This window comes from Centruroides vittatus, unplaced genomic scaffold (genome assembly GCF_030686945.1).
Source record: "Centruroides vittatus isolate TY-2023 unplaced genomic scaffold, ASM3068694v2 contig_1052, whole genome shotgun sequence".
Classification (NCBI taxonomy): Eukaryota; Metazoa; Arthropoda; class Arachnida; order Scorpiones; family Buthidae; genus Centruroides; species Centruroides vittatus.
In genome coordinates, this window is record NW_027120681.1 from 218,887 (window position 1) to 233,272 (window position 14,386).

At 31.9% G+C, this 14,386-nt stretch overlaps 1 protein-coding gene across 1 annotated transcript in view; it reads right to left on the reverse strand.

Annotated features, from left to right (window-relative positions):
• LOC136971716 (voltage-dependent calcium channel subunit alpha-2/delta-1-like) overlaps nucleotides 1-14,386 on the reverse strand; it is a 131,815-nt gene that overhangs the window by 99,684 nt on the left and 17,745 nt on the right. Inside the window, exons 3-6 of the mRNA XM_067266197.1 lie at nucleotides 11,949-12,065; nucleotides 5,613-5,672; nucleotides 1,312-1,444; nucleotides 1,087-1,218 (exon numbers count right to left, since the gene is read on the reverse strand). Of these exons, the coding sequence (XP_067122298.1) occupies nucleotides 1,087-1,218; nucleotides 1,312-1,444; nucleotides 5,613-5,672; nucleotides 11,949-12,065 (442 nt within the window). The remainder of the gene's footprint in view (nucleotides 1-1,086; nucleotides 1,219-1,311; nucleotides 1,445-5,612; nucleotides 5,673-11,948; nucleotides 12,066-14,386) is intronic.

Below are 14,386 nucleotides of genomic sequence, written 5' to 3' on the forward strand. Positions count from 1 at the left end.
TAAGTTCATATTAAGGTCATTTTTTTTGACTCACCCAGGATATAAACTCATGTCCAAAAATAAACATAATCATCAAATTCAGAGATAGGAATCTGGGTATAATCTACAGAATGATTATCTCAGATTAGAATCTGGAAAGAGTGAGTTGATATAATCCCATAAACACTGTGGAAAGAAACCAGTTTGCAGGTGATCATGGTTTAAGGCAGTATTGCAATCATTTGCCACACTGAGCTCCATGTTGTTGCAAGAGAATGCCATTAATGCAAGATGAGGTCTTGGAACCCCATGTGAGACTTTTCTGAGATGCTGTAATTGCAAATTTTATTTTCATGGAGTATAATGCTCATACACAAGGACTACTCTCATCAATGACTTTCTTGACAGTAAAGACATTGATCACATGAAATAGTCAGTAAAATCTCCAGACCCAAAATCCATAGTATGTTTAGGATTCTCTAGGGCAGGGGTGGCGAACCTATGGCATGTAAGAGAAATCATTTGGCACGTAATGTATCATATGATTTCTGTCTTTTTCAATCATCCTTTCTGTTTATCACCTGATAATCCTTTTTTCAATCAGATTTTTTACATTTATTCGAATTAAAGCATATTCGTTTAATTTCTTTAAATATCATTATTTGAAGTATAAGACTTTGGCACGCATTAACATCTTTAAAGCTAAGTATGCTTACAATATGGCACGCAGGCTCAAAAAGGTTCGCCATCCCTGCTCTAAGGAAACAAATTACATCCTGTCAGCTTCCATCAAGAACACTCCAGGAGCTTCAAAATGCTCTTGTTCAAGAGTGGACTTTGCTCTCAACAGAGCTGATAAATATTACAATCAGCATGAACAATCAACATGTAGCATGCGCACGTGTGTGTGTGTGTGTGTGTGTGTACATGTTTGTAAGAAGTAGCCACATATTATATTAATCATTTTCTGTGCAAAAAGGTTAGAAGGTCACAAACAGGTCAAATTAATGGTTATGCTTAATTTTTGGACATGTATACCCATGTATGTATATTATATATATATATATTTTTAGAATATTTTTTTTATAGTAATAAATTTTATTATACCAGGATACATTCTCATAAAACCATTCAAACTCCCAAAATATTGCCACAATAATTCTGGATCATTTTCTGAATTTTCTTGAAATATTTTATCAAGATTAGAAGACCATCTTAATCCATTTAAAATTTCAACATCTATATAAAATAGAATAATAAATAATTTAATTGAAAATATTTTTATTAGGAATATGTTTATAAAAATAAAAAATATTTATTTTCCATACTTACTTCCATCGTATATCTCCACTGGAATGTGTACAGATGAAGCAGCAAAACTAATTTCTTTCTTAAATTTACTATCATAGTGCAGCAAAGAACTGTTTAATAAATCCTTTGAATTTAACCAATGAACTTTTCCTTCCTACAGTAACGAAATATTCTTTTATTTATAAATGTTGTAAAACTTTATATAGGTTTTTTGTAAAACAAACTAACAAATTCTCATTTTTTTAAGTTTTAAAATTTATTTAAAATATGACAAAATATATTTAAAAAATTAAATTACTGATACCGATGATCAGTACAATGCAATTTTATGACTGAGATAAGTTCTTAGTCATAAAATTGCATTGTACTGATGCAAATTTTATGACTGAGAACAGTACTGCTCAGTATGCAAACTAAAAATTTCCACATATAAATATTTAGATAATTTTTAAGTTCTGCAGCAGTTTAAAATAATTTAAACAAATATTAAATAAATTTTAATAAAACTAGCTTCTATAGTGTCACCTCCAGTATACCATTAAAGCAAAAAATTATATTAAATTAATTTTTGAATGACTTCAAATTATAAACATTTTTTAAAATTAAAAATAAATAAATAACAATAAATAAAAATATAAGTATGAGCGTTAAGAAAAAGAATATAAGATAAATCATTTAAAATTATACAAAGTTTATGGAAAGCTATATTCAGATACAGTACTTGTTTGGGATCTACCCTGGTTTTTATTTAGGATATTACAATTGTTTCTGCTCACACTTCCAGGGTATTTTGTAGTCTTGTTCTATTTTATCTATGTACATACAGTGTCCGTACTTTGTTATTGTATTATTGTGTCTGTGTTTATTCTGCCGGCACAGCGCCTTGGGTACACTGAGTAACATTAGGCACACCCCCTTTGGTTATAAACAGTTCCCAGCCTGGCATCATGAGATCCTTCCCACTCTTTTCTTCTCACCTGTCCTTCCCCCTGCCCTCCTCCCTCTCCTTTACCTTTATTCTCCCATTTATCCTTGGCTATACCTGTGGGTAAGGCCTTCTCTATCTATCTATCTATATTCAGATACAAAATCATCAGTTTGAACATGCTTACGTAGCTTTCCTGAAGATGAGCATTCTCATTTGCATGTTTAGTTTTAAATAAATTATTAATTTCTGAAAAAACCTTAATACAAATTTCTATCTTTAATAAATTTATATCTTAGTAGTAATCATAAGGAGCCATTTATTATGTGTACAGTTTTTAAAGCACTTTAGCAAACTTTCTCTTCTTTAATTATGTGTACAATAGTTCACAAATCTCCCTCACATTGAAGAAATGACTTTAAAAAACTTTACAAATATTTTCTAATTGATAATTCATTCACATGATTAGTAAGTTGTATGGTAGTATGCCATAGTTTATATATATTTTATTTTTTGTATATATATCATATTTTCTTGATTTCCTCCCTTTCTCTGTTTTATTGTTTTCATCTTTCTGGAATGTTCCTGCTCAACCCTTCCCCCTCAAGTGTGAGTGACTCACAACTAAGACAAAAGAAAGTAAAAAGCCCTGAGAGCTAAAGAGAGTGAGATGAGGACACTTTTTGGCTGGACATCCAAGTAGAAGGATGGACTGGTGAATCTCCAGATCGTTAGTAGCATCGACTGAAAGTAAGGAAAAGCTTTCCTGGTTAGAAATCTTAACCCGACAAGGAGAGAGACAATTGAACACAGGGAGAATATTGTAGTGCTCCGTCACTATTGTTTTCCAGCCTTTGTATATATATAGGGTACTTTGTAGTCGTTCGTATCAGGTTTTCTACCTTTGTCACATCACTAAGCTATTTGTAATTTTTTTCGTTTGTCACATGCCACCTTCGGCAGCTGCTGCCTGCTTGTTCAGGATTGGTTGTCATGATGCTTAGTGAAGACTCCTGAGTCCCGGACCAAGAGGATGACAACGAGAAAGGTCACCGTCTACGACTTGAAAGATAGGACAATATATTGGACTTTTTGTTTGAGAAGATAATCCACATGCATTGGGAAACCATTGATCATCAAGTCCAGAGACCTTTGTGGACGTTGAAGAAGATTAAAGAAATAACCTGCATCTGAGGTTATTTTGGTGTTTTCTTTATAATTGTCAGGTATCAATTTCTACCACAATCCACTAGTAACAATATGTGTATATTAACAGATACCAACAAGCGATTGTCACTGTAAATATTGTAAATATCTTTGTTAATTTAAATATCATTGTTATTCATAGTAATTAGAATATTAGAATTATAGGGTGTTAAGCCCCCAGTTAGTGTTATGCTAGTGCCAATGGAAGGAAGGTTAGATTGTAAGGAACTGAGTCCGAGCATTATTTTTATTTATTATTATTTTTTCGTTTTATTCTATTTTGTTTGGGGCTTATGTTTAGTTAGGACGAAGGTTCCCCACTGCTCTCTTATTAGTAACCAAAAAAGAAGATAATAAACCAACTCACGAAAGAACGAGCATCGTAGGAAAAAGAATCTCGCACACTTGTGCTGCCCAGCGGAAATAAACAGTCCGCAGGAAAAAATAGAGGGGGGAATCCCCACACTCACTAGCAAAGAAATACTTACTAAACTGTCATAAAACATCCCAGAAAATTGTGCTAAATACTTTGTAAACGGTTTGTAAGATTTTGTCGGAAAATTAAAGCTGCCAGAAAGAAAGAAACTTGATGTTAGAAGAACTAAATATGTAAATAAGGGGAGTAACCTAGCTGAATTGTAACATCACCTCACAGCATAAAACCAGCACGCTAACCAAAGACAAGAGAGGTGATTTCCAGAGCGAGGTGATTCCTGATTGAAGTCCAGAGTGAGAATTAGGCGATCCAAGTGTTTAAAGAAGAATTCGATTTGACGATAGCGAACGGATTGAGGAAATAGGTTCCTAGTATAGTGAGGTGATGAATAGACGTTTAGTTCGTAAGAGATTTTGTTCATAGTTTTTAAGTATTTGATTTGTCGAATTTTCAAAGGGGAATTAATATTAAGTTAAGCTAAGTAGCTGAGTTTTATTGTTGGATTGACTTGTTGATTTTCGTTAATAAATTTTGTTTTGGATTATAGACAATTGTACATAGTTAAATTCGATTTACTAAATAAATATATTTGAAACTTTTGCTTTGACTTGATATTTGTCGTTATTCTTACTAATATTTTCGGTGCATGCATAAAAGCCCAGGCCTGGCACACTAATCTCGAATCCGCGTAAAGTACCCATTAGGTTAACGGAAGTTTTACCGGCCGCAGTTAGTGTCGGTTTCCTAAGATACTAAAAATAGTACTTTACAAGATCTGTGTTGTACATGAACTTCAGTATCATAAAGTGGTTGTTTAGAATTGCATGATCTATTTTTTTGTGCTGCCCTCAGTATCCTTATCAACACTAAGTCTGAATCTCTCGGTGATTCCAAGACACTACAATATTAAGAAGACTTTAACAGAATAAGCAAGATACAGCTCATTCCACTGTGATAAGGACACTGGAATCGAATGTTGTCACCACACCTAGAAATATGTCAAGAGATGGTTACCCCCTTTCCTAAGCACTTCTCTTTCATTCATCTCTAACTCCATCTTTATTATTCTCTTTAGTTTTAATTAGGTTAAGGTGTTAGAAATAAGTAATTTTATTCATGAGCTTGAAGATATAGTTATTTTATGATAATTATCATAAATCTGTATCTCTTTGTGTCGGTTCTTTGAATTGTTTATTCAAATTCTATTTTGTTAACAAAAACCTCTGTAAATATTCTCAAAAATCTGTGGACTGTACATGAGTTGAAATCTGAAAGAACTGTGTTCAATTGCAAAATAAAGATAATTTCTTTGTACAATATATCTTTGTGTGCCTGTATTTCACTATGAACATCACAGTTGGAATGAACACAACTATGAACACTATGAACACAACTAACAAATTTATATGCCATTACCACAACTAAAAAAGGTCCACATTAGACAATGCCTCAATCCCTCCCTCCTCATCATTGTACATGATTAGGAGGGAGGGATTGAGTACTTTGGTACTTTCGTTCCACAGTCATGTTATCCTAATTGCTACATATATATATAAAGGAACTTATAATGTTGAGCAATGTTTTTGTTTAATTAATCAGTAACTCATTGTAATATTTTCTTACTGATTTTTTAAATTAGTGAGAAAATAGTAAATAAGATAGTAAATTTTAGAATATGATTAATGAAAATATAAACTGTAATAAAAATTATATTTTAGAATTTTAATTATACATTCATAATTAAAATATACTTACTCTCAAATCTGGATTATACTTATAATCTTCTATTATCTTTTCAGCAGCAGTGACTGATCTCTACAAATAAAAACCAAAATAATTTAATCCACATAATTTAACTATACTTTGTAGATTATTATCAAATATAAAAGAATCTGAATTAATATGCACACTTTATTGTAATAAAACTCTAAGATTAAGTAGAAATAAAATGTTAGTTTGGCAATTTTTTTTCTGGCTATTTATTTGTGTGAGCCAGAAGTTGCGAGAGTTCATCAATATTTTTGGGGAAATGTGAGTACAATTAAAGGTAATTGCCAGTGGAGTTTAGACAACTGTCCCACTTTGTGACTAGTTTATGGTTACCATCATGAAAGAAAGTTTTGGTTATTCTCAAAACCATTTCTTAATGACATGCATTTAATCGTCGTCCAACATAAAGTGCCTTTTTCAGTGGTCCAGAAACATGTTAATTACAGGGTGACATAAGGTGAATGCTCCAGGCTTTAAAAACTTGTGTTGATTTCCTTGAATGGTGTCACCCACTTTGTTCAGCATGTCAGCCATTAACATCCTACTCATACAGTCTGAATGTATTCGAACACTAAACTCTATTTTGTGACACACTATGTAACAACTAGCAAGCTCTGCCATAGACAGATATCAAATGCTTCACAACCCTCCACATACAAGAAGCTGAATCACAACCTGTTAATTAGTTTTGGACAGATTCAGTGTTGTGACAGTTCATTTCCTTTGTGAGGTTAACCGAGGGTAGGAGATGGAAGATGATTCTTATCTTCTCTACCTCTTAACGGCACAAGACCTTGAGGTCCGACCTCGTTTGTCGGAAGGATGACTAGGGATCAAGCGGTCAATGTTTATTTATGGACGAGGATCGTAGGATCCTGTTTACGTCAGGAACTGACACCAATCTATCAAATTTCTCGCGAATAGATACGCGTTATTTTCAGAATCGTGGGATTCCGGATGATGATAATGGAGTTAGAAACGCACACTCTTCTATAGTTAAATAAAAATACCCATTTATTTTAGAATGGATAAGAAATACATCAATTAACATAATTGGAAATTATCAAATTGAATTATTAAACCGCGTCTCTATTGACTGGAGAGAGAGAGTTTACAAAACATTGCGAGTAGGATAAATACCTTAGTAATCCTGATATTTGTTGATAAAGTCTGAAGAACAAGAGTTCGCTTGGGTATAAGAGTCAAATGGACTGAAGAATATTGGGATGGACAGCTTCAATGGCGGGAGATGATAATCCACAGCACACACACACACTCTCTTGACAGTTGTCAAAACTTTTCTCCAGTTGCGTCATCGTTCGTTTTCCTTTTATTTCGGGATCTCGGGTTCGAGATTTCACGATGCACGTCAAGGGAGGAAGACTGTTTTGACCAATGGTGAATTACATGATATAATTACTTTTCAACAGTTAACTCATCTTCTACAAGAAAGTATTACCGTGGGAACAAAGGTTTATGATTAATTTTTACGAGAAAATTTGTCGGGTATTTTTCCGTTTTTTGTTTCTGTGTTTGATTTAACCCTAACTTTCAAAAATTGGTTGGCAAATAAAATAAAAAATTTAAATCGAATCTCGTTATTCTTATATTCTGGTCTTCACACCTTCCTGGTGCATTGCAAACCCATATGCCAAACTAACACACTGTTTGGAAATATAAATCATACAAATGCATTGTCCTAATTATAGAGATTTACTAGTGTGTGTGTGCAATGATTTGACTTCCTGATGCCAACTCACACAACTTTTGGTTCACTCCAATTAGTGTTGCCACCCATCTGGTTTTCATCCGGACAGTCCGGTTTTTAATTCATTGTCCAGGTTAACAATTAATTTTGTCCAGGATTTTGTGGAAATTGTGAAATTATGATGAAACAAAGTACTAGCAAATATTTTTATAAATTTACTTTATTTTAACAGCGAAAGGCTTCACACACTCACCGAAAGTTAATTCGCCATCTTGCGCTGACATATGTCACAACCTGTCGTCAACCTCTTTTTTTTTCTGCTTCTCAGCTCTTTAAAGCTAAGTTATTTTCTTAATTTAAGTTGCTCCTATAACTAGTTTAGAACTAGCGTGTACATTATTCTTCGCATGATAAAATAACATTGTGCATACTTCAGGGAATTCTGTTTGAACAAACCTGACCTGCTGTCTGGGTCAGCAATTTTGAAAAAATGGCAACACTATCTCCAATAATATCTTTTATACAAATATTCACAAATATAAAAAAAACATTTACTGGAAATCAAATAATTAAATTTAAATGAAAAAAAAATTTATAAAATTTATGAATCCGTAACAAAAAGTAACAGTTTATAAGAAAGTTAAATAAAATGATTATAATAAGTCTAACATTTTAATTATGAAGAATTCTAATTTATATATATATATTTCTCAACAAAAACATAATCATTCTTTGTAAATTATTAATTATTATTTGGTTTAATTACGTTCATTAGAAAATTTAACATTACAGAAAGATATACTGTTCTCTATTAGTAACTTTAATGATCAGATATTTAAATTAATTTTTATTAAATTTAAAAAACCTGAAAAATATCCTATAAAGGTCCAATGTTCATCTAACATATCAGTATATTGAGAGTTATGCTAATATTAATACTTCAAATCAGAATCTTTTCAGATATATCAATATAATTATATTTAAACTGCAGTAAAACCTCGCTTATGTGTGTGGCTGTAAGCCATAATTTATATGTGCTAACATTAATTTTCCTTTCCCCCTTATCTTTTTTATTCATTTCCTTCTACTATCTTCAAGTTGTCTTTCTTCTTTGCTGATGGAGGGTCTGCTCCAATTCTGGGATAGAGCCCTCTCTTGTCCAAGTAAGAACTGATCTAACTAATTTTGTGGACTGTTTAAAAGGAGTGGAACCTCAAGGAGGGACTTTTTTGGATAGGTGCTGGAGAGAGAGGATGCGGGTCCCCGAGTAGCAGGAAGGTTATGATTGTATGACCAAGGATCCTTAAGATCAGGGAAACCAAAAAGACTAAACCCTAAATAGGACATTGTGGATATTTGAGGGTTCTTTGGAGAGATGATGAAGTCCCCATTCTGGTTTTTGATAGAAGAAAAAGTTTTGGAACATGTGTTCCAATTTTTGTTTAAAAAGTACTTGATTCAATAAAAGACTTTTGCACCCCTTTGTTTTCTATCACTTACCATTCTATCATTAACTTTCACCCTCTATCGATCAAAATCCTCTTTCATCTTATAATTAAGATTGGCATTAATAATTACTTTTCAGTATTTAGTCTGCTTTTCTTGTCCTCACAGTAGATTAAACAGTCAGTTTTACTTAAAATATTTTATATGCATTTTTAAGGTTTTTTTTATTTTACTGTATTGCAATTGAGTGTTTGTCAGGAGTAAATTTCTTGGCTGAAATCATGGGTTGTGTTTTAGTTACTTGTTATGATTCTGTTCTCATTTTGAATAAAATGTTGTTTATATAGATTTTATTGTGTCACAACCTGTTTCTTAAAATCTTACATCTCACAATGTGATCACCTTTGGGGTATGCAATTTCTGGTTCATAAGTGAGGTGGTCACCCAAATGGGAGTATGACAAAATTGACACATAGAACTGTAATTATAATACTGTACTGAATCCTGCTAAAAATTTAATACAAATTATAAAAGTAAACAAATAAGAGGAGAAGAGTGAAGTTACTGACCACAGTCAATGCCATGAATAACCAGGATGACAGTAATGTAAACAAATAATAAAAAATTCATGTAATACTGTGCATTCTTTATAACATACAGTAATTTACACTTTCATACAGGGCAATATATTAACACTGAATAATAGATTTTTAACTACAGGTTACATGTATAGTGAATGCAAGCTATTTGCAGCAGTATTTATTCAAGTATTATACCCATTACTATTATTTCATAAACATACTGATTTTATCTATGCCTACTAAACAATTCTGTTTAGTATTGTTTTCTGAATTCTTTTGTTAAAATACAGTACTTAAAAACTTTACTACCATTTCATAAATATATTGATTTTATTAAACATTCCGTTACTGGTTTTGTTGTGGATTTTAAAGAATTAAAAGCTATTGGCTTTTTTTTTTTTTGATTGATTATATTGATTTTATCTATGACTACTAAACAATTCTGTTTGGTACTTGTTTTCTGTCTTAAATTATTTGTTTGTAAGTATTTGTTTTCTGAATATGCTGATTGATCTATTAATATAGATAAAATCAATATATTTATGAAATGATAGTAAAATTTTTATTTAAGTACTATATTTTAACAAGAGAATTCAGAAAACAAATTTATTAAACAGAAGTCACTAAACATGCAGAAGTGTTAAAGTGTCAAAAAAGTTTAAATAATTAAACCAGCTCTTACATCAGGGTTATTGATATTTTTCTTAATTAAGTGATGTAGACTGCTAATTGCTGATTAAAGTGTAAGATTTATTTTGTCAATCTGAGATTGAGCTAACATAAGTTCAATATTCATTACAGTTACTACTCTGATTTTCATGACAATTATTTTTATCCCAATTTGCAAAAATTATTTACAACATTATATTTATCAAATACAGTCAAGTACATTAATGGATGTCTCAGAAGCTGATCTTGGGTTCCTTATTCTCCGACGGTTCCGTTCTCTGATCCCCTTATGCAGCCAACACTTTGTTGGTCTGTCCAGATCTCCATACAGAAAGAAAGATAGCATTTCTGTCGGCCCTTCGACCCTTTATACCCCTCCAGTTCCTCTGCCAGGTTTATTGACCTTCCAGGCCTAATGGACGATGGAATGTTCAGAAATCATACTGAACAAAGCACATTGTGTCCGACATTGAATATTTTATGACAAGCGATTGTCACACATGCCCCCCCTTGAGATCAGTGATCAAACTCCACATCAGTGATCATTTAAATCTCACTTAAATGACCATGATAGGAGTGTCTTAAAATGACATTTATCCATGTTTATATGGCCAATATAACAAAAACCCTCATTTCTAAACTCAATATATCATTTAAAACACTTTAAATGGAATTGAGCTTTGTTGCTATAGTTTTGAAAGAGGGTGCTCCATCAGATAATGATCAAATAAAATGATCATCATCTGATGGATATACAGAATTCCACTGAGAAGTCTTTCTTGCTGTCTACACACACAATCCTGTTGCGGACACCATTTATAAGATTTGTTTTCTCAATCTGAGGTTGAGTTAACATAAGTTCAATATTCGTTACATTTACTACTCCGATTTTTGCGACAATTATTTTTATCCCGATCCGCAAAAATTATTTACAACATTATATTTTCCGAATACAATTAAGTACTGTACATGGACGGGTGTCTCAGAAGCTCATCTCAGGTTCCTTATTCTCTGACGGTTCCATTCTCCAATCCCCTTATGCAGCCAATCACTTTGTTGGTCTGTACAGATCTCCAGACAGAAAGAAAGAGAGTGCTTCCATCGGCCCTTCGACCCTTTATACCCTTCCGTGTCCCTGCTGGGTTTATTACCCCTCCAGGCGTAATGGATGATGGAACATTCAGAAATCGTACCAAACAAAGGGCATTGTGTCCGACATTGGACATTGAATACTTTATGATGAGCGATTGTCACAAAAGTTTATAGATATATTTTTACAAAATACAAATCAGATTTTGTATAAAATTATTGAACAAATATATAATTGTCTTTCTTACTAAATTCTGAAGATAAATTTAATTTGTTGTATGTAAATAGAGATACATTTTATTTGATCATCTTCTGATGGAGCACCCTCTTCCAAAACTATAGCAACAAAGCTCAATTCCATTTAAAATGTTTTAAACAATATATTGAGTTTAGAAATGAGGGTTTTTGTTATATTGGCCATATAAACATGGATAAATGTCATTTTAAGACACTCCTATCATGGTCACTTAAGTGAGATTTAAATGATCACTGATGTGGAGTTTGATTTCTATTAGAACTTATGCAGTTTTATAAAGGAATTTCAGGAGTGGTCAAATAAGTGAGGTGCCCAAAGCGAGGTTTCTCTATATATTAAATGTAATTATATTGGTAATTTTCTAATCTTAACAGGAAGCACCTTATCCAAATATCCTTAAATGACTCTCAATTAGCCATAACATACATATTTTAGAAGAACAGTAATAAATAATTGTTATGATTATATACTAAACTAAAATTTAACATCTAGAGAATTTCAATTTAAATTCCTTCTAAGCATATTGTATATTGAAAGCTTAGAGGAACTTCAAAGTTTATTTATCTAGTTACCTTCAATGCTTCCATTGTTTTTTCTAATTTCTTTGATAAATCTGAAGACATTTTTGAAACAATTTGTTCACCATCTAAAGCGGTCAATTTAACTTTATCTCCTACTTCGGTGTATGCCTAAAAACAATATGTTCATAAAAAATTATAAAATTGAATATTATTACTGTACAAGATATAAAATTAAATGATTAGCATTATAAAATTACAATATAACAAATATACTTATTGATTAAATAATATCTCTCTAATTTTCAAATTTTATTGTTGATTTTTAAAATATGTCAGATAACTTTGCTAGTATTTACATAAATATTCCATTCTTTATATTTCAAAACTACACACCAACCAACGTCGAATATTATCAGGCTAGAATATATTATTCTAGCCCAATAATATTCAACATTGGATGGTGTGTAGCTTTATAATATATCGGGTTTTAGTGATGATGTTTGTTCCTTTAAATTTCATATAAGCTTTATGGAATATAAAGGATAGAATATTCTATGTAATCTTTCGGTCATATGATTACCATCCAATGAAGAAATAGTTCTATTCAGTTCTAATACATAAATCACAAGTTTATTTCATAGAGAAACATTGTCAACAGTGTACTACATAAACGAGAGAGAAAAGACTTGTGATGCTTAACTCATGTTCTCACAACAAAAAGAATGGACAAGATTTGTTTTTCATGTCTGGCAAATTGGGCTCTCAAACTTAAACTTCCTGTTTAATGATAGGTCATGTGAGTTAAGCTGAATGCCCATTGATTTATTTATTTTGTAATAGTGGGCACCTCAAACTTTGGAGTTGTCCATAAATTACGTCCATAGGAAGGGATAGCAGGGGTTATGACAAGTCGGACAAAATCAGAGGCCAAAGCGAGGTTTCTCTATGAATTAAATGTAATTATATTGGTAATTTTCTAATCTTAACAGGAAGTACCTTATCCAAATATCCTTAAATGACTCTCAATTAGCCATAACATACATATTTTAGAACAGCGTTTCTCAAAGTGGGCGATAACGCCCCCTTGTGGGTACTGGAGACTTTCAGGGGGGCAGTAGAAGGCTCAAAGGAAATTAGGGGGCATTAAGGAAATCTAGAGGGGCGATGGCAGACAAATTCTATCTATAAAAATCTGACTATAATATATATATAAAATGCTGACAATCTATACATTTTTTAATTTTTATTGAAGATCACAACCTGAATATTTCTAACACGTTGACTTATATTATAGCATGAATGAACTTATTATAGTAACATTATTGCATAAATATGCTAAAAATGAAAGTTCAAGAATGGCTACCAAGAATTTTGGCTGCAGAAGCAAATCTCTCAACTGTACCCTGAGTTATGGTCAGTTGTTCAACGATTTCTGATAGCATTCCCATCGTCGTATTTGTGTGAACGTGGATTTAGTGCTGTAGCAACGTTGCTAACTAAAAACAGAAATCGGCTGCAAGTTACTGAATGCGACGACTTACGGATGATTTTAAGTGAATTCGACCCTGATATTAACAAACTGGTCGAAATACATCAGATTCATCCTTCACATTAGATAAGTTTTAAATTCAAAGCTTTCTTTTAATGTTAATAAAAATACTTCTAAATATGATTAAGTATGAGTTTTATTTCCTCTCATTGAAACATTCTTTGATCTCAGAAATAGGATGTAGATCACACCCTATCTATCCTATCCATATAATAATGCATGTTTAAACATTATATTTGCAACTGTTTTTGAGATACGCAACAGATGGTAATGTAAAAAGGCAAGTTAAAAAATATGGGGGCACTAGAAATTTTTTTAATCTCAAAGTGGGCGGTGGTCGAAATAAGTTTGAGAACCAGTGTTTTAGAAGAACAGTAATAAATAATTGTATAAAATTATTGAACGAATATATAATTGTCTTTCTTACTAAATTCTGAAGATAAATTTAATTTGTTGTATGTAAATAGAGATACATTTTATTTGATCATCATCTGATGGAGGGATCTTGGCACCCTCTTCCAAAACTATAGCAACAAAGCTCAATTCCATTTAAAGTGTTTTAAACAATATATTGGTCAAACTGCAAACTTGAACCTGGGCGAGTTATTTCATTAAACCAATTCTTCTATGACAAAGGGGAGGGTGGTTGAATTTCAATAGACATCTGTTTTATTTCATTAACTTTTATACAATTTATATATTTTATTATGCATATGATTCTGAAGGTAGTTGAGTTTTGCTGAATGTCTGAAGAAGGGAGGGGTTTTGAAAACTTGGGCAAACTGGGACAAGAGGGGGAGGGAAAGTAAAAATTTCAAGAAAAATGCAGGCATAATTTATGGACAGCCCCTTATTAATTATTGAATATTTTGAATGTTTAAACTTAATATGATTTAAAAATTCAAAATATTGAAAATAAAAACTGCCAAGTTCCTTGAGT